Source organism: Typopeltis vanoorti, chromosome 25 (assembly GCF_054136105.1).
Source record: "Typopeltis vanoorti isolate ZY-2024b chromosome 25, IOZ_Tvanoo_1.0, whole genome shotgun sequence".
In the NCBI taxonomy this organism is placed as follows: Eukaryota; Metazoa; Arthropoda; class Arachnida; order Uropygi; family Thelyphonidae; genus Typopeltis; species Typopeltis vanoorti.
In genome coordinates this window covers 75,880,401-75,902,130 of record NC_143573.1, presented here as the reverse complement: position 1 = coordinate 75,902,130, position 21,730 = coordinate 75,880,401, and the positions used below count along the sequence as shown (strand labels likewise).

Genomic DNA, 21,730 nt, shown 5'->3' with positions numbered 1-21,730 from the left:
TGTTATGCATTTCTTATTTTTTGATCAAATTTTGGTTAAATTATTTATTTGATCAAAATAATTATTCAGTAAAAAGTAAAATACTTAAATATAGCTAATGTTTAAGATAGTCCATGACTTGACTTTTTCTTTTTTCAAAAAAGTATTTGTTGTAACATTATTATTCGCAAGGACAGCAAATATTTAATGAGGTAATAAAGGCAAATTGTGATGAATATGAAATAAAATTTCTAGTTTTTTTTTTGTTTAATTAAATATTTCAAAGAATATTTTATGTTCTAATGACTGTTTTGCTAGTCAGTTGAGCAATCTTCTTCAGGGTACTACAAAAGAATTGAAGAAAGGTCATATTTATAGCAAAGAAAAATTTGACATACACACATTCAGTGGCCACTTTATTAGGAATACCTTCCTATTTAAGAAAATAGGAAGGTGTTGGTTGGCCTAATCCCAACTTTCAGGGAGATGTAAATTGGTCATTTTGGTCAGAAGATTCAGTTGGATTATCCTCTGGCCTCAAATTAGAAGAGATGAGTTATCTAGTTTCATCTTACTGTCTTCCCTCAAGAATATTTAAGATTTCCTTTTCCAAATATGTGGCTAAATAAACATAGATGAGAAACTAGAGAGAGCATATTAAAAAAAAAAGTATTTGGATATAAACTTGTATATAGAACACTGAGAATGAATGTTCATTTTGGAATTAAGATATCCAGAAGGAGAGTACCGATTATTCAGGTAGAGAACTTCTGTCCACCTTAAGTTTTTATGACCTATGACAGGCAGGATGAACATTTAATAAAACTAAAAAATGGAGACTACTTATACTATTATGGGAAAACTAAAGGACAATACAGAGTGGGATTTCTAATTAGGAAAACAATTACACACCTTATAGAAGAATTTAATTATACAGATGAAAGAATAATAGAAATTACACTTAAAATAAGCTGATCCTGAGTGGCCACACAGGACTGAACTTGTGCAAAGACCATGAAATTCAATAGATGCTTTTTTACTGCAGAATAAAATGTCAAAAGATTACAGTTCTTATTCAAACATTGGTCTTTTGCTAGTAATATTCAGTATTCTTCCTTGGTTCAATGGAATAAAAGTTTTAGCATGTTTTTGCTTAGTTAGAAAGTAAATTATATTTGTCAAGAAACAGTATTCATGTTTTAATCCTTTTATCCATCTAAAAAAAAAAAACAAATGCATGTACAGGGTGTTCGGGATAAATTTGACAGTTTCGTAAGGAAAAAGAAAATCTTCTTTGTATCTATTAAATTTAATGAATTGACAAAAAAACATTACAGGCAGAGTTAATTACAATACTATCAACAAGATTTACTCAAAATAACCACCATTAGCATCGATCACAGCTTCAATTCTGCTTCGGAACCTCGAACAAGCTGATGCTACAGTCTCCCTGGGAAGGGCCACAAAAACTGTTTTAATTTTATCCATTAACTGGGCTTTTGTATTACTGGAAGTGCGATTGGTGTCTTTTTCAACTGCGCCCCATACAAAATAATCCATGGGGTTAAGGTCTGGGGAGTTTGGAGGCCAAACATTTGGACTGGTGAAGTCGTAGAAATTTTCAGACAACCATTTTTGACTTTTCCCAGAGGTGTGGCAAGGGGCCGAATCCTGCTGCCATACATACGGCCTACCATTGGCTACCCTTGTTATCCAGGGCTTGACTACAGTTAGCAACTCCACGAACAAAGCCCGAATTCCAATGCCAGGGTTCTTCAACACCTGTTCCTGCAGATTTGCGAGGAATTCTGCTGTACGAACGCAATCAGATCGCCTGCTAGGGATCTTTCTTCTTGCTACATCCTCGTAGTCACCATTGCAAGTCTCTAGTTCATGCCTGATTGTTTTTACTGTATTCAGGGAGCATTGGGCAGCAGTCGTAATATCCTTATTTTGATGGCGGGCACGAATCATCATGATACAAGTTATTCTCTTCCATGATTCAGGTGGGTTCCAGCTATCCATCCTTTCTGACATCTTGTATATGAATGAAGAAGGGTCCAAACTTTTAAATGAAGAGAAGTGTGTGTTAATACATGTAACTTACGGAAAAATATAATTAATTATAAATATGTCAAATTTATCCTGAACACCCTGTATAATACTTTCATGACTAGACCACTTGCACTAGCAAAAGCTTCTCTGTATACAAGTGGCTTAGTTGGCGAGCTGCTTCATATGCAAGCTTTTGTTTGCTTATGAAGCAGCTCCCCAACTAAGCCACTTATATACAGAGAAGCTTTTGCTAGTGCAAGTGGCCTAGTCATGAAAGTACTCGCAGTACACACACTCTTGTTTTTTTTAGATGGATAAAGGATTAAAATATGAACACCATTTCTTGACAAATATATAATTTGCTTCCTAACCATGTGAAAATGCTTGTTGTAACTTTTTCGTCTATAATATTTTGATATGTGATACACCAACTTGCTGTTTGTGTAGCCTTAAAGATATGTCATGTGCGAGCGGCTGTATTTGAAACAAGAGTTTCTTTTTAAGTATAATTTAATTCAGAATATGTTTGATTTCACATTATAGTGCATAAACAAGAACTGATTTCCTACATACACAGCCATGTGCAAAATATCGCAGGCAACAGAAGTCATAGCATTATAAAAGGCATTGGTCAGATTTATTCTGACTTTCAGCCAATAAATATATTTTTACATTCAATAGTCTTTGTGGTTTTCCAGACCAGAATTCACATGATTCATGTAACTGCATTCTTCTAATAAATTTTAAATATTTAAGTTTGTATTATGCAAATAGTACTAAATGTTTTGTGATAATTTAAATGGCATCTCTCCAAAAGAAGGAAAGAAATCCAGGTTTTGCAAGGCCACAACCCCTCCACTACAATGCCAAGAAGAAGAAAGGCCATAAAACCTATGGCCAGAATGGGCAATCACTGGATGTGACTAAATTTCCCCAACTATATGACTACTCTGATCGAAACCATTTATGAAGAGCAGAGCATGATGCATTCAGGAAGCTTTTCCAAATAAGCAATACTGGAATAGCCCAAAGAATTCATAACTATAACAGTAATCAATACAATCCTCTTTTCTTCTATATAGGAACATTTAATTCTTGAACATTTTAAAGAAGAGGAAGACCTTGCCATCTTATAGTAAGAACTAAAACATATTAAATGGGACATCATAGGTTTAAGTGAAGTTCGTAGGCAGGATAAACATTTAATAAAACTAAAAAATGGAGACGACTTATACTATTATGGGAAAACAAAGGACAATACAGAGTGGGATTTCTAATTAAGAAAACAATTGCATACCTTATAGAAGAATTTAATTATACAGATAAAAGAATAATAGAAATTGCACTTAAAATCAGGATCATCCAAATATATGCTCCCACCTCATCCCACACTGATCAAGAGATAGAAGCATTTTATGATGCACTGCAGCACTCTAGATAAAAAAAAAGAAATAGCAATCAAAACTTTACTATAGTAATGGGTGATTTTAATACCAAAGTAAGTCATCCCATTCACCAAATAGATACAATAGGATCATACATATGTGGTACAAGCAGCAACTCGGGAAGCTCTTACAGAATTCCCTATCAGTAACAAGCTTTATATTATGAATACATTTTTTAAGAAAGCCCTCGAAAGAAAATAGACATGGAGAAATAAAAAATGAAATAGATTATATACTGTATAATAATAAAGAAATAGTTCAAAATACCTCAGTACCTAAATCAAGTAAAAACAGGAAGTGACCACAGACTGGTCAGAGCCAAAATTAAAATAAATCCCAAATTGGAAAGAATAAAATGGCTAAACAACAAAAAATCAAGTTTTGATTGAAAACCTATCAAAAACAAGAAGGATTATGAAGAAAAACTAGATCAAAAACTAGATTTAATAAATATATTTGGAGAAGACATAAATAAGCAAAAACCTAACGGAAGTAATAATCTCGGCAGCCAATGAATTCAAAAGCAGCAAACAACAAAAAGACTATAAACTATCAGAAGAAACCTTACAACTACTAAAAAAGAGACGCAATATGAAACAAGACAAAAACTTAATTTCTAAAATAGAATATGCAGAACTATGCAATATTGTGATGAAAGAAATAAGATCTTTTAAAATAAAAAAATAAATAAATAAACAATAAAAATATGAAAATACTAAAAAAACATTTATTAGTTGGCAAAAGTCAAATAACTGCAATAAAAGATAAGACTGGAACTACAATAAGGAACCAAGAACAAATCCTAAGCAGGCTAGAATAATTTTATAAAGAACTCTGTAGTGATCCTTCAATAGATAAATCAAATATAAATAACTCTTCTCCATTGCATATGGAATCAATCCCCCCCATTCACTTCAGATGAAATAAAACCTGCATTAAAACAAATGGAAAATGTCCTTTTGAAGACGTAATTCACATAGAATTAATTAGAGGAGGAAACAATATAATTCACCATGTCACAAACTTAACTAAATCTATGCCTAAAAGAGGGGAGGATAACAGAAAATTGGAAAAATGCTACTCTGATACTGCTATTTAAATAAGGGGGAAAAGAACTATAGACCAGTTAGTATTCTCTCTAATCTGTACAAAATTCTCACAAAAGTAATAACAAACAGGTTAGCACCTCTTCTAGATTCAAATCAACCAGTAGAACAAGCAAGATTCTGTAAAGGCTTTAACACAATCACTTATATTTGTGCAGTAAAACAAATAGAAAAAGCAGAAGAAAACCAATTGCCTTTCTGTTTAGCTTTCATTGATTTATGAAAAAGCATTTGATTCCATCAAAACTAATGCAATAATCAAAGCACTCCAGAATCAGGGCATTCCTGGAGAATATATGGACCTCCTCCAGGCAATATACCTCACTGCAACAATCTAACTTCACACGAGTAGCAATAAAATATCAATTGAAAAGGTGTCTGACAAGGAGACTCTCTATCACCCAAAATCTTTACAGCTTGAAGAAATATTATTAAATATTTCTTCAAGAAATATTTAATAATATAAACTGGACAAACCTTGGTATAAAAGTTAACAAACTTAACACACCTAAGACATACAGATATAATTTTTGCAAACACTCCAGAAGACCTTAATATAATGATAGACCTATATCATGAAAGCAGAAAAGTTTGTCTAAAAATAAACAGAGAAAAAACTAAAATCATCTTTAATCATTTTGTAACACCAAAAAACATAATAATAGAAAACAATTTCTTGGAAAGAGTCTCTTCATATACATACTTAGGTCATCTCATTGATCTAAACTGTGGACTCCAAAAGGAAATAAATAGGAGAGTTCAACGTGCCTGGAGTACATTCAGTAAATGGAAAAGCATTTTTCAAAACAATCATGTCCCACTCGAAACACCTGGATAAGAAGCCAGACTTGCATCATTGACATCATTCTTCACCACAAGCGACTGAAATGGAAATGGGCAGACATCTACCCAGAAGAGAAGATGAGCAATGGACCACCATACTAACGAACTGGATTCCTAAAGAAGGGAAACAAGAGTGAGGACGTCCTAAAGGAAGGTGGAGTGATGAATTGTCAAATTTTGTTGGGGAAAATTGGTCAACCATTGCCAAAAACAGAAAGGTGGAAAGAACTGGAGGAGGCCTTTGTCCGCAGTGGATAGAAATGGCTGAAAAGAAGTGTGAAATCGCAACCCTGTTTGGAGGCCTAAAATTTTTCTTGAAAAAATTCCATGTTAATTCATCCAAAAATGTATGAAATAAAGAGTAAAAAAATCCTTATCCCACGCATTATACTAATACCAGGGCCAGTTTTAGACTGTCGATGCCTGCGTGCTAGAAATAATTGGCCGCCCTTGAGCGTAAGACTACACTAGTGTTTTTTTTTTTTTTTTTTTTTTTTTTTTTTTTTTTTTTTTCCCGAACATGTACTGCAGTGAATAGAACATATGCAAGAATAGTAATAGCCACGTTGAAGGAAAAAATTTCTGCAGAACATCGTCATTATTGTGCATGTTATCTATTCAATGCTGTACATGTTCGGAAAAAAAAACTAGTGTAGCCTTGCCCTAATAATGCAGATCGCGAATAAATTTACAGCATAACCCAGAATATTACTATTAGTATGTTTTTATGACAGTATAATGTAGCCTAATTGACAAAGGAAAATTCATAAAATATTTTATATACTGTAGGCTATTTATTTTAATTTTATAAAAATGGAAAAGTACAATGAATGTATAAATTATATCAAACAGATGCAAAATGACAACTTCCCAAACAGATGCAATCATTATGTCAGAACATTGCTCTTCTTGCTTTTTTATTTGCCAATTCACCAATAACATTTGATAATTCTAATTTTTCAGACAAATCCTTTTCTATTGCTATCAATCCTAAATCACTAAACTTGTCTTGGGTCATTGATGTTCTTAAATGTGTTTTTATAAGTTTGAGTTTCCAAAAGCTCCTTTCATCTGATGCTACACTAACGGGTAATGTGAGGAAAATTCTCAAAGCTGTAAATAGATTTGGAAATGATGACATAAAGTTATTTTTTGCAATGTATGTCAAATTTTTTAATGGGTCAGTTTCTGTAATGCCACTGCCACCGCTAAAAGTTCTGTACATTATCAGCTCATTGAAGAGCTCAGAACCATCAATATCTTTAATATATTCACCATCTTTATTAATTTGAAGGGAAACGTCTAAATCAACACAAATTTTTTAATTTTTTCTTCAGTCATTTTTCTGAATTCACATCATCATCATCATCAAATTCCTGTCATGTACCCTCAAGGGGTGTACAGGATATGACAGTACTACATGAAAAAAATTACATCATTACTAACTTCCTATCTACAATTTTCCTCCAAATCAGTCTGTTACTTGTCAAGACTCCAACATTATCAGATCTTATATTTCTATCGTCTAAGGCACTTTGTACCGTATCAATCCACCTATATCTTGGTCTTCCTCTGGGTCGTTTTCCTGCCAACCTGGCAGAGAACACTTGTTTTGCTAATCTTTCCTCTCCCATTCTATTTAAGTGACCATACCATCTGAGATTAGCTCTGCTAACGCATTCCTGGATGCTGACAATGTCAAGTTCTTTCCTAATATCCTCATTTTTAATATGATATTGCCATTGATGCCATCTGTTCACGCCTCTAATCTTTCTCAGGACTCTCATATCTGCGGTCTCTAGTCTTTGGTCAAGTGTTTTACTTCTGACCCAGCTCTCAGATCCATAAGTTAAAATTGGTTTGAACACAGTCTTGTATACAGCTAATTTAGTGTTCCAACTAATTTCTTTCTTATTCCATATGAATTTATTCAATTGACTTCCCACGATACCAGCTTTGCTGATTCTGTTGTCTATTTCTATATTTAGTTTACCATCTTCATTAAAAATTGTGCCTAAGTAGCTGAAATGTTTTACTTGTTCCATAGGTTCTCCATTCACAACACAGTTGACATTTTCAATGATTCTGCCTATTTTCATTGTCTTTGTCTTTTTATTGCTGACCTTCATACCATATCTATTACAACAGCTATTCAATTCAGTCAGAGAATCTTGCAGACTTGTAGCGGATTTATTTAGAAGTATAACATCATCCGCATAAAGCAAAGAGCTGACATTAACATCTCCAATTTTGATATCAGGTTGAATACCACATTCCTTCATAATGTGATCCATATAGATAATGAATAACAGAGGGGATAATGTACAACCTTGTCTCACACCAGATTTAACATTAAACCATCTTCCTGTACTTCCTTCAATTCTAACTGCTGACTTGCAACTCAAATAAAGACTAAGTATTGCTTGATATAATGCCCCATTGACACCATATAACTGCAGCGTATTGAATAGCTTCTCTCTTGGCACCTTGTCATATGCCTTTTCCAAATCGACAAAACTTAAATACAGATCTTTGTTATATTCCCATGCTTTCTCGACTATTTGTCGTAAAGTGAAGATCTGATCCTGACAGCCTCTATTTGGCCTGAATCCAGCTTGTTCTTCACCAAGCTTTTCTTCCACAATTTTTCTCAACCGTTTCTCAAGTATACTTGCATAGATCTTGCCAGGAACACTCAGTAGGGAAATACCTCTGTAATTCTCACATTCAGTTTTATTTCCCTTTTTATATATGGGTACTATGAGAGCTCTACTCCAATCATCGGGAATTCGTCCCTCTGTCCAGGCTTTCTGAACTATGCAGTGCAGCCACTGTAAGACTCTTATACCACCATACTTCAGCATTTCTGGTCGAATATCATCTACTCCTGCTGCCTTTCCACATTTCAAGCCTTTGATGGCTTTTTCTACTTCAAGTATGGATATGTATTCCTGACTGCATGCCTGGTCAGTGTTTTTTACCACTGTGCTGTCATCACTGCTTGTTTCATTTAGCAGTTTTTCAAAGTAATTACTCCATACTTCAAGGATATCTTTTTCTCCTGTTTTCATTTCACCTTTATCATCTCTAATTCCTTTTACAGCACTCTTTCCTCCATTCCTAAGCTTCTTCAACAACCTCCAGAATATTTTGCCACCTTCTTGATATTTATTTTCTATATTCTTGCCAAAGTCCTCCCATGACTTTTGTTTAGCTAGTTTTACACACTGTTTAGCTTTCTTACATTTGTCTCTGTATTCTGTAAGAGTAAAAGCTGACTTATTTGCCAGGAACTTTTGATATGCTTTCTTCTTTTCCTTCACTGCCTCTTTGACTTCCTGTGTCCACCAGGGAGTTCTAATTTTTTTATCCTTGCACACAACCTCACCACATGCCTCTCTGGCAGAATCAATCAATGTTTCCTTCAGAGTTTGCCACTGAATCTCCAAGGTTTGATTCCTGTTCTCAAACTCTTTCATTTTCTTTTCAATAATATTTCTGTATTTTAGTCTACAGTTCACATCTGAGAGCTGCTCAACTTTTATTCGCTTTAAAACTTTCTTACATGTTATTCTTTTCAATATGAAATTCAATTTTATCCTGCTCAAGACTAAATAGTGATCACTTCCAATTTCAAATCCTCTGTACACTCTGGTGTCCTGCACCAGGGAGAAAACATCACTATCAACAATAACATAGTCAATGAGACTTTTCTTATTCCTAGCCTCTTCTCTCCATGTGAATTTGTGCACATTTTTATGTTGGAACATGGTGTTAGTAATAACCAGTCCATGTCCTGAGCAGAAATCCAACAGATATTTGCCATTATTATTAGCTTTGCTCTTTTCTCCAAATTTTCCCAAAATATTTTTGTATGTCTCACAATGATTTCCTACTCTACTATTTAGATCCCCAACAAGGACCAACTTTTCCTTTTTCATTGTGTCAGTTGCTTTTTCTAAAGCCTCAAAAAATTCCTCCACTTCTACCTTAGTAGAACCTTCTGTGGGACCATAGGCACAAATAAGTCTCATTGTCCAGTTCCCCATTCTCATATTTGCCCACATTACTCTACTTGAGACTGACTGCCATTCAAGAAGATTAGCCTCGTATTTTGTGTTGAATACTATGGCTACTCCTTCTTTTCCTTGATTGTGATTGCCTGAATATAACATTTTGTATTTATTGCTCAGAAAGATCTCACCAGTTTTGGTCTTTTTTGTTTCAGTCACCCCTATTATGTCGATCTGGTACTTATCTAATTCCTCAGCTAGCTCCATTTCTTTGCCATTCAGGCTTCTTACGTTGATAGTACCGATCTTTAACTCTGGTGATGTTGAGTTGGGGTTTGTTTCCAGATTTGTTCCAGTAGCTGACTTTTCGCTGTTCGCCCTGGTTCCCTGGCGAAAACAACGGGGGGCCTTGTTTAACCGGGCGACGCCCCAGCCGGCATGAAATTTTGTCATGTTGTACCATCATTTTTTATTTTGGTTTAACCAATAAGAATACAATTTGGTCGGCTAAATCCCAAATTGCCAGCCCATCCTCGTTCGTTCAGTATCAAAGTAGATACCCAACAGGGTGCACCACGAGAAGGTGAGGATTGGACATTAGGTCAGAAGCCCTGGTCGGTTCTCCGCATTCCTTTAAAGGCTATGTGGAGGTCTCCTCACAAAGGAATTTAAATACGTTATTACATTTATTCAGAATTTCAAATCATCTTTCCTTAGTGGAATTTAATGCAGTATCAACAATTATTAGATAAAATTCTATTCTGAACAATTCTTTTGAATTTTTTATCTCTTCATCAAGTTCATCTGGACTTTCGTAATCTAAGTGGCAAACTTTAGTTCTGTTCCTTACCACTGGAAATTTGGATACTATGTTTACTTCTTTAGCTAAAACGCTTGTGTCTTTAATATAAGTATCAAATGCTTTATCACATCTAGCTGCTCTTAAAAATGTAATGAGCTCACCCAAAACATCAAGAGATTCATTTATATTAGATTCAGGAGACTGCAACATTTTGCTTACATCAGTTTTTCACAGAATATCGTTCCATATAACAATTGAGTAAATGAATTTGAAAGAAGCATTCTGGTCGAACAAACACTGAGCTATATGTTTTGTTTTCATATCTTTGGAATTATCAGCTAATAATATATCATTTAAACTTTTTAAGACTTCACTTAATTGCAATTCGAGAGGTCGCGCCGCTTTTATTCTGCGCTCCCATCTTGTGTCACTTAAAGGCTTTAGTGTCAATTTAGGAATATTGCTTTTTAGTATATCCCATCTATAAGGAGATGCAGAGAAAAATGTATACAATTCTTGGATAATGTTAAAAAAAATTAACTGTTTCAAATGTTTTTTTGGCAACATCATTTACAACAAGATTTAAAGAATCAAATGCACAAGGTACAAAAAAGCTTTAGGATTTATATTCCTAATTTTGTTCTGCAAACCATTATGCTTGCCACGCATATTGGCCCCATTTTCATACCCTTGTCCATGCATATTTTGATAACTAACTCATAATCTATCAAGAGTCCACCTAAAAGATAATTATATAAACCTTCCCCTGTAGTGTCTGAAACTGGATAAAATCCAAGAAATTATTCTTGGATTGCAACGTCAGAAGTGTCAGTATTTAAAATTCTTACTACAAATGATATCTGTTCAATGTGACTGGCATATGGAGTGCAGTTGAGAAATATAGAAAAATATTTCACCTTTTTTACAAATTCCTTAATTTTTGATTTAATGCTGTTTGCTAAAACAGATATAATTTTGTTTGCATATGTTCTACACTCGTTTCATGTCGTGATAAATTAGTGGCCAAATGTCTCCAATCTGAAAACTCCTGACTATCTGCTAATTTGTTTTGCTTTAAAGCAAACAGCTTACAACAATAGCAAAATACACTATTGGATTTTTCAGAATAGATTAACCAAGTTCTTTGAACCTAAGAGTCTTAGAAATTGTGACGTGGAAAATGATCTTCCATTGTTATCTTTAATAAAGTTTATATTTTGAGGTGTTACAGGTCCCTTATGAATTATGAGTTCTAATAACCGATTATAACAATAGATGGCCAGGTACAAGGATCCTCTAAATCGCATTCTGTCGTGAATTCAGCACAATTACCAGAAGACCTACTTTGTAAATTATCCCAACAGCTTGATTTTGACGTTGACTCTTCCTCCTGGCACAGTTCTGAACCAAATTCAAACTTTTCATTTGATTTTTCACATTCCACTTTGATTTTGCCCTTACTGTCTGAAAAAGGTTCTGAAGTGATTGTTGTTGCTGAGTTATCTTTGTCTAACTTTACATATTTCAATATGGATCCTTGTAATTTTACCTTATCACTTTCATTCTTTCTTTTGTGATAAAATGCACCAGACAGATGTTTAGTTTTCCTATCGACATATCTAAACATATAATAAAAAACATTAATAATAATGATAAGCACAAATTATTTTTCCTCTTTTTGAATGAATAAATAAATGTTGTAATGACCCAACTGACCTAAGCCTTTCTGTACCGATTCCGAATAAACTCCATTCCGTCTGTCAGGTCTATCTGAAAGACGGTGGTATATTTTATAACGGGTGCTAGAAAAAAAAAAATTGTAATTCCATTTTTTTCCCAATTATGTATTTTTAGTAGCAAAAAACTAGGCCAAAACTATGGTTCACTTGAATGAACATTCCTTGTTGAATGAGGTTTTTAAAGAGAAAGAGAATGAAACCCAAAGAAGATATTTCGAAGTTAGCACCGCTATAAGTTTTAACAATGTTACATTCCTATTTCATCGCTAATATTTTAAAATTAACTATAGGCTATATCGAATTTATTCCATCGGCCGACTGCTTGCATGCACACCCTTCACACCTATTAGAACTGGCCCTGACTAATACTATAGATTTACAACCATCTTTTCATGGGTAGAGATCACATAAAAAAAAAAAAAAATTCATACCCAGATTGTTTCACTGTTTTATGTGTAGATAGTGAAAAGATGCCCATCTTGTATACACTCTCAGATTATTATTATATTTAGTATACTCTTCTATACTAAAGTAATAGAAACTAAGAATTCTACTTGTGTTCTTGTTAATATTAGCTTTTCTGCAAGTTTTTTCTAATTATAAGGAGAAATGCATTGAGTTTTATTTGGCTGTAATAATATTAAAACAAAACAAAACTGACTAGTTTCTCTGCAGATGCTTGTAGCTTCATCTGGATTAAGATAAAAAAAAAAATAGAATAAAAGGCTAACATGAACAAAATGAAGAGCATGTACGACCCATTATAATAAGTCAAATGAAAACCATGTGGAGCTAGCACGAGTTAGCTATTGTTCAGTGATATGTGCAAGATAGTTGGCTGAAAAGTTAGTCTGACATGCAGAAATATCTAGTGAGTGATTTTTTTTTTCCCAAATATCACACAGGAATGATCCTGTGTGATGTTTGGTTTGAATTTTTATATGAAAAAATCTGCATTTAAGACTAAAATTATGAAAATAAGCAGGAATATAGAAAACTTCAGCTGTATTTTCAATGGAGAACCTATAAAACATGTAAAGTATTTCAGTTGTGTAGGGACAGTTTTTAGTAAAGATGCAAATTAAATAGATAAACTGCATAAGCAGAGCTGGTATGGTATTGTGTAGTGGTGAGCCAGTTGAATAAATGTATATGGAATAAGAAAAATTACCTAAAGCACTAAACTATCAGCATATAAGATGGTGTTCAAACCAGTTTTACATTATTGATCTGAGAGTTGGGTTAGAAATAAAGTACTTGATCGAAGATAAGAGCACAGATATGAGAGTTCTGAGAAAGATTAGGCTGTGAACAGATAAGATCACTATCAGAATCATATTAAAAATGAAAATATTAGGAAGGAACTCGACATTTGTTAGGATTCAATAATGTGAGCAAGGCTAATCTAAGGTTGGATGGGCATTTAAAGAGAATGGAAGAGGAAATCTTAAAACAGGTATTTGTTGGCAAGATCTACTTGGATTGATTCAGTCAGAAGTGCCTTAGAAGATGGAGGTATTACATATTACAGTATTAGAGTGCTGTCAAGTAATAGGCTTATTTGATGAAAACTTGTCCTAGCCTGTGTACATCCATTAGTAGTCATCATGAAATTGATAATCATCCACTGCATACATTTTGAATTCCATTTAATTCATCTTCTGATAATTTGACGGCTTTAATCCAAAGTAGGTATTCCATTCTCCCACCGACTGAATTTTTGCAGTTTGTATGAATTAAAAACTAAGTGCAATTTTGAAATACAAATTGCATCCATATTTCCCTGTTTAGGTTAAATCAGTGTTAAAACACATACAAAGTATCTTTCTCTCTCTTCTGCTTTGTAGTTTCTTATGTTTTAAAGATTAGTTTCAGTTATAACTTCAACATGCCCATGAGAACTGAATTATTTACATTCCCAAAGTAACATCACTTTCTTAAAGTGAAAGTGCTGAAGATGTTGCTGTAGTCTAGTGAAATAACATTATTTTGTTGATAGTTGAACTATTCAGTTTTAATTAAAACACAGAATGCAATCCTATAAACCATTTAGATTCATAGTTAATATGGTCTAAAAGTAAAGCTGTAGATGCATGACTTTTATATTTTTTAGAAAATCATGAATACTTTTGTTAGAACTAGAATTCAGGCTTGTTTAGCAGTCCAGGTGTGAACTTCAATAAGAACTATGTGCTATGCAGCATCTAAATCCTCAATGTTTTCACATTGGTGTTGCTTAGTAGCCTGTTAGCTAAGTCATTCTCCCACAGACTTGGAGGGCCTTTCCCTCTTCTGTTTTTTTTCCAGCATGCAGTGATCTTTTCCTGAGTTGGGTCTTTCTCATGAAGTTTGAAATTTCTTTTCAAGGATAATACAGCTTTAAAGTAGTTATTTTGTAAAGTGGGGTGTCATACTACATTTCATGTATCCCTGTTTCATTTCACTTTAAATAACTACTTAAAGTCAAAAGAGAAATAGATGATATGCAGAAAAGCTAGTGACCTCAAACCATCCAGATTTACTTTATAAATAGTTGTTTTAGTTACCTAGTGATGACCATCTCTGTCTCTAATCTGCAAAACCAATTGTTTTCCTAACGAAATCAATGGTCAGCTTCTTTATAATTTCCCTCACACATCTCAATCTCAGATGTGGCATATGTTTGCCCTCTGATGCCATGCTAGCATTCAGATTAAATAATCTGTTTTAGGCCTTTTGTCAAAAAATCTAATTTGTCATTGGCTTTCTTAAATTTTTGATTTCATCACTTTAATTTACTCTAGTCCCATTTCCTGATAGTAAAATTATTCTTTAGGCATTTTGTTGTTTGCAATTCTTTCTGTAATTGCACTGATCCAGCAGGTAGAGATAAGGATTTTTTATTTATTTTTTATCAGCATTGCATTCACACAAACCACAGGTTTGTGTGAATGCCTGCAAGAATACCACATAATTATAACAAATTTTATAATTGATCTCCTGTTCACTTGTGATCCTTAAGTGGATTATTATGTGGTGACTCATGAAAGAAGGAGGGCACTCTATACAAAAACACTATCTCTACTACTAAATCCTCCATCTCCACATAATGACACTTACCACCATCAACACACAGTGCTATCTGCTGTTCAACAATAGTTTTTTGTCTGTAAATTGCAGGTTTTCCAGCCACTTGACCACTGTGCTGTGAAGGTTGTTTATCCTTAGGCATTTCAGATCTCGACCTAATTTTTCCATGTAACACTTGCACAGTGCTACTTGTCATGCTAGGCATTACAATAAATAGAATGATCTTTTACTTATGTCATTTCATTGATTGGATTATTGTTCTCACTCTTCTAATGTAGACTCATTTTTCATTCTTTTTGAAAATTTAAAATGGAGGTAGAGTTTGAGTATTTCTTCAAGAAGTGTGCCAGTGATATTCAAGAGAAGAATCAAGTATCTTAACTGACTCATCAAAATCTTATCTTCCTCTTCTGCTTAAACTTTAGGCTTATAAGAAAATTTATCATATCCAAAACATTTTAAATTGTCAAATGCAGGAAACTTGCATTATATCTATTTATGTCATTTGTGAAGGCTAATGGTCATAACTTTTATCCAACAGGCTATCCAATTTGAATGGTGTGCATTGTAATGCGCATTTTTTTCTCTCTCGCTTGAAAATTAGTCCATATCCAGTTCCTTCCTTAGAAGAGCAATAAATCAAACTAAATTCTGTTGCTCTCATTAATTCTTAGTGGAGAAATTCATTAATTTTCTTTATTTGTCACTGTCATTCAGAATGAATTTGTGTGTCACCCACCCTTGAATAAATATACTGGCAAATTTTAGAGAAACCTAAGCAGTTACTCTTTATAAGTCATTTGATTAGGTTTGGCACTATCTTTAGTAGGCTAGGTTGCAAGCTTTCTCTGGTTCTTTACAATATATGTAAAATAGCAGGTGGATCCATGTTTTTAAATCTCATACCTGTTCTCTGGCTTCTGTGTATCATCTGTAGAATATTGAAAGTTTTTTCACTTATACTATAATTTAAAGGTGCCAAAAAATTATATTCTTGGTTTAATCCTTTCTCCAAGTGTAAGTAAACAATGTTGCACACGAAGTATCTTTGTGACTGGGCTACTTGTATATGGAGGCTAATAACTTCACATCAATTGGTTGTTTAATTAATGTTTACTAAATCTATAGTAATGAGACCTGATTAATTGAAACCAGTCTGGATAGTGGCCCTTCCCATGATGCACTCCCCCCCCCTCTCCTTTCAGATGTGTATAATGCTATGCATTGTGAAAAGAGAAAAGATCCACTACCCAGACTGGTTTTGACCTTTATTGAGGTATGTTAAAGTGCAAGGATACCTCTCCAAAATCTGAGTGATTTACAAGATCACTCTTAATTTCATCGTCTCCAAAGGATCACTACTAAAGTTATCACTACTGGACAAGTAAACCTGGTGACTCAGTGACAGGCAAAAGCTATGCTCCAAGCAGAACCTCTCTATAACCCTGGAAATAAGCTACATTTAGTGGGAGTCAGATCCAGAAGAGATACCAAGGTTGAGGTAATGCAGAAGTCGTATATTTCCCATATACAAGTAGTCAGAAGGTGCGACACGTTATTAAAATACTCTGCATTACAGATAGATGTTGAAAGATTTTTTTTTACTTGGATTTACTATCAATTAAAGATGTGAAGAAATCATATTCTTGGTTTAATCCTTGATCCAAGTGTAAGCAAACGATATATGTGCATGAAGTATCTTCACAAGTGGGCTACTTGTATATAGAGGTTAATGACTTTACATCAATTATGGGATACTAAAGGCAATTGGTGTGAAGTCATTAACTGCTGTATACAAGTACCTTTTGTGAAGATATTTCACATGCAATGTTTGCTTATATTTTGATAAAGGAAATAAAGTGTGAAACATGTAAGGTTTTAAGATGGCTATTGTTATCTTAAATAATGATACGTAAAACTCTGCTTTTTGTATGTCATGACGTGTGAGGCCCTGGTTCCTGTTTAATGTGCTGTATAATCATATACAGGGGGTTTGAATTTCATAATCTCAGAATTTTTTAAATGTCCTTGAAAGTTTTGCTTTTTAGCACATTCTGTTTTTTAAAAGAATGTAAAGAATTATTTTATTCCAAACTTAAGGTTAAAGTGAAAGTTCATTCCTGTAAAGCTGAAACGATCTACAAAAGTTTAGTGGTCTAAATATCTGTTGTGCTGAAATTCAAACCCCCTGGATTAAAGCCTATTTTCTAATTGGTGGTGGGGGGCAATAACTGCTGCCTATACCAGCTCCAATATGAAACAGACTATACCATACTTTAAAGTAAATCGTTCCAGTTCTAAACTTAATCATTAACTTTTATTTTAAGTGTTTTTTGATTTGCAGTTACGCTTTTGCATTCCAAAAGTAGACATCACCTGTGTGTGTGTGATGAAGTCGTGGAGATGGTCAGGATAGTGAGAGAACAGAATTTTTAAGTTACAAGGGTTTTTGCATGGGAAATGTTTCAGCACTTGGCTAAATGGTGCAGAACATGGTCATCCCTGGAAGTTGAGTAAGAGTGTGGTTGTTAGGGATGTGAGGACTAGATTTTTAATCTAGTCCTTGCATCCTTATTTAATGAATAGCATGCCAGTCAGTCGAGTGTTTTGTTAATGGGTTCAAGGAGAGAGATGATAAATATTGTGTGGATAGTTTGGGTTTCACACGAGTGTTCAGACTCCATGGTGGTGCCTACTATAATAATAGCTAATGTAGGAAGAGCTACTAAATATCTCAAGAAGAAGCTTTAAGCATTAGACTAATTACTCTATCTTCCTTATCAAGCTCTTCTCCCAAGAAGCAGAAAATTATTACACAAAACTCCTAAGTTTTGTGTAATAATTGACATAACTGGTCTTCACATTAAGACTAATGATCTTACTTGGCATACAATTGGTTTTTTAAAGGATGTGAAGTAATAAACACATCATGCTTCTTATTACTTCTAGATTATGTGGTGTGCCAGAAATACATAAATCTGATATTCTTTTGTCCATTAGTAGAGAAAGAGAGGATGGATATGAGAAGTAATGCTCTCTAAATATATATCCATTCTTTTCAAGAATAAATTTGTCTTTGCTTGGAGCAGTTATTTCCAGAAATAAGATTTAGTGATGGCTCCTTACTCTTGTCTTCTGTTGCCAATTTGTGTATGGCTTTTGATTTGTGGATTAATGGTGCGTTCTCCTAAACTAAGATACCTGCCTTTCTTCTAGCTTTTGCATTTAAATTTATTAATCAGGGAAACCTGCCTCTATTTTATTATCTTTTTTTTAAAGTTGCAGTTGATCATATGAAACATTTTCAGATTAAAATCTTCTGTTTTTATATTGATTAATTTTTTATTTATATATTGTGATATGATCTCTCATGTGTTTTTGTTTATAATCAAGATGATGGATTTCCTGGAAGGAGAATACCTGAAAGAACAAGTAGAGGCCATCAAGCAGCTGTCTGACTATATTACAAATCTGAAACGTGTAGGTTCTGGCCTTGGTGAATATATGTTTGACAAGGAGACTCTTCAGGATTAATTCCTATCTATTTCCCTTTCCAGAATGGCTTGGAATAGGAGTTGGAGAGCACTTCACCATCTTAAAAAAATACAGAAGTTGAGATACTTCTTCATAACAGGAAAATGTTAAAAAAAAAAAGTAAAAAAAAATTAATAGGGATAGGGCTTATATTGTTATCTTGCATTTATTGTACATTTAGATTATATAAAAATGGCATTTTATTTTGTTTTGCATTTCATCTTGAATATGAAATGAGAACAGTGTACTTAACCTAGAAATTATGAGCAGTTTTAGACATGCACAATTTCTCATTTTAATATGGTCCTGTGATTTATTTTTGACAGTGTTGTACTGATTTAAAATCGATAGGTTTTAACTGTGTAAAAAAAAAAAGAAAAGAAAATTGGTTAAAAATAAATTGCCAAGACTGGTTGTTGTCCAATAATTAATTTGTTTTTTGAAGAAAACCTTTTTGGAGTAGCCTAAGCAAGATATATAATTTAATGTTTATTTACTGCACCTTCAGTTGTGACCAGAACCTTCAAAAGAATTTTGAACTTTTTGTTTACATTGTACTTCAGCCCAGTAATAAACTACTTTATATGAACATCTGGCAAAAAAAGCAAAATCACACAAGACATTTGAGCTCTTTCTTGGGGGGATTCTTAGAAGGTATGGAGAAACTGACTTTAAATCTACAAATATTTCATATTCCTTCATATTGGGGCATTTATTCTTGTTCATAGTCAATTTACCAAGGTATGTTCTCTGTTGTCCCTGATGTATGTTTGAGATGAAACAAGTTTCTGAGAACCCATACTACCTCTACAAAATTTAGTTGATGCCCCTATATCCCTCCCCCAATAAAAAAACACTTTATAAAAACGTTATTTTTAATATTTGATGCCAATAAAGTGAGTATTTCATTTTGAATTTTATCTCCTAAATAGGAGGGCATATTTTTAGTCAGGATCATTAGCTACACGTTGCATGTGTTCCGATATAAAAGGATCAAACTTTTCTAACATCTCAATGCAATTTTAAAAAATTGCCATTGTTGCGATGGTAAAGTTTATTACTTTTACCACAAAGAGCTAGATTTTGTTTGCCTAAAAACTGTACTACAAAAATTATTCTTTTTATAACTTCATACCAAAGTTTCCTTTCATTATCTAAAACTGTTTGCTGCAAATGATCAATACAAGTTTTATTTTTTAAGGATGTAATTAATTCTGTCCATTTTTTGTAATTGTTCAAATGATATTTAAATTTTTCTCATGATGATTCAGATACATTGGAAGATGTTGCCTATATTCTGCTGATAACAGCAGAATATAGAATAAAGTTAAAAACCGTAGCAGATTTTTTTATGTTTAGAGAAAATGAGAGTGTGAACAAGAAACCAATTCGAACGTGCATCATCCTGTAAAGAGTAACTCATGCAAGTTCAAGTTTTTACTTGTTTATGCTAAACTACTTGTTAAAACTAGGATCAGGATAAAATAAGATCTTAAGGAAATTTGTTTAAGACAAATCTAAAAAAAGAAAATCGGCTAATGCCTATTTGTTCCTGTATAGGGAGTAGGCAGGGCTGTTTACCCTATGTAACTTTTTGGAGACTGAGTGGGCAGTTCAATCTCCACTGGTAGCCAATCAGAGAGATAGCTGGCCCAAGGCTATCACTGATTCATCTGTATACAGTGAGGAAGGTGGCAAGCTAGTGCCGCCATCTCGTGGTCCCTAACGCAATATTTTTAATGTCTGAAAATAGCGTGGGTTCGACGGTCGATTTTCTTGAGTTTACAGGTCGAAAAACCAGAGTTTCTGGGAGAAAAAACCCGCTAGCCCATGCCAGAGATCGACTAACTCGGGAACCGGTCAAAAAGAGGCTTAGAAAAATTTCCTCTAGTCGACAATTAGATTTGAACCACCAAATCCTTTCTTCATGCGGTGTCAAGCATCGTAGAGTGCAAACGCCACTTCTACTGAGCTACACAGGCTCTCTATAAAATATAATTTATTTTGATATAATTAATGAATAATTTTTTTTAAAGTATTTCCTCCTCGCCTTAAATCTTTAGCACGTGCGTTGCACATATTCCCGGCATGCCCCTGGCTTCACCTCTCCCTAAACCCAGGAGACCAAATCTGTATGTGGTGATCAGTGTGTAGTATCAGGATACTGTAAAAAGGCAAATAATTTATTTCCTGTACACATCAACATGTTGCAGCATTGCAGTTATCTGTGTTGTATTTACGATTTTTGCTATGTGACCCTTGAACCTCAAATTCCTGTCTACCACAACTCAAATCTCTGGCCTCATCAATTTACTCCAAGTACAATCTTTCTGGTATAATATGCCTGTTAGATATCTCATCATGACAACATGCATAACTCAACACTTACTAAATGTTGAGTTGATAGTCATTACGATTTGACTACACTTCCAACGTTTTTATGTTGTGCCCATACACGAGAGGTTGGTTGATCAACTTATGGTGCATTACTACTGTGTATGTGAAAACCTATTCAAATTGCCCTGTAAATGCTCTATATCAGTAACATTTCTTATAGCATGGCCTATCTTTGCATCACCTGCAAACAATTGATCTCCTGTCAGTCCCTTTCTAATATCATTGATATATATAGATTAAAGGAATGTCCAAGAACAGATCCCTGTTAAAATCTGGCAGATTGATACTCTCCCCATAACACTTTCTGATACCTGTTCATCAGCCACCCACTTATCCAAGACAGTTTACATTTCAATTGCATATTCTCCAGTTTATGCTATAACCCAAGGGTGGCTCACTAGCTGCTCGCATCCACGTGTCACATTGCTCCTCAAGATCTACCAGAAAAAATAAACAAAAAGAGAAGAGGAGACAATGAAAAAAAAAAAGGAACAAAATTAAAGAGAGGAAAAAACGGTTAATAAAAATTACTGCAATAAAAAAGTTTAATTCGAAACACATTAAATGAAGTTAATTTGAAAAATTAGAATAATTTTATTGAAGTCAACACAATTTTAGCTACTTATTTACTAGTACCGGCCTTCCTTGTATCCATTTTCTTAGTAAGCTCCTTAAAATTAAGTGTGTAATTAGTCAAAGCATTTTTTACAAGCTTGTTAAAACTCACCATGCGCACACTCGCTCGCTT

General features: G+C 33.8%; 1 protein-coding gene across 1 annotated transcript in view; it reads left to right on the top strand.

Moving 5' to 3' along the window:
• Positions 1-19,012, top strand: part of LOC150092857 (soma ferritin-like) — a 67,402-nt gene extending 48,390 nt beyond the window's left edge. The window contains exon 4 of the mRNA XM_090414681.1: positions 18,445-19,012. Coding sequence (XP_090270807.1) covers positions 18,445-18,585 — 141 coding nt within the window. The 3' untranslated portion in view covers positions 18,586-19,012. The remainder of the gene's footprint in view (positions 1-18,444) is intronic.
• The last annotated feature ends 2,718 nt before the right edge of the window (positions 19,013-21,730 follow it).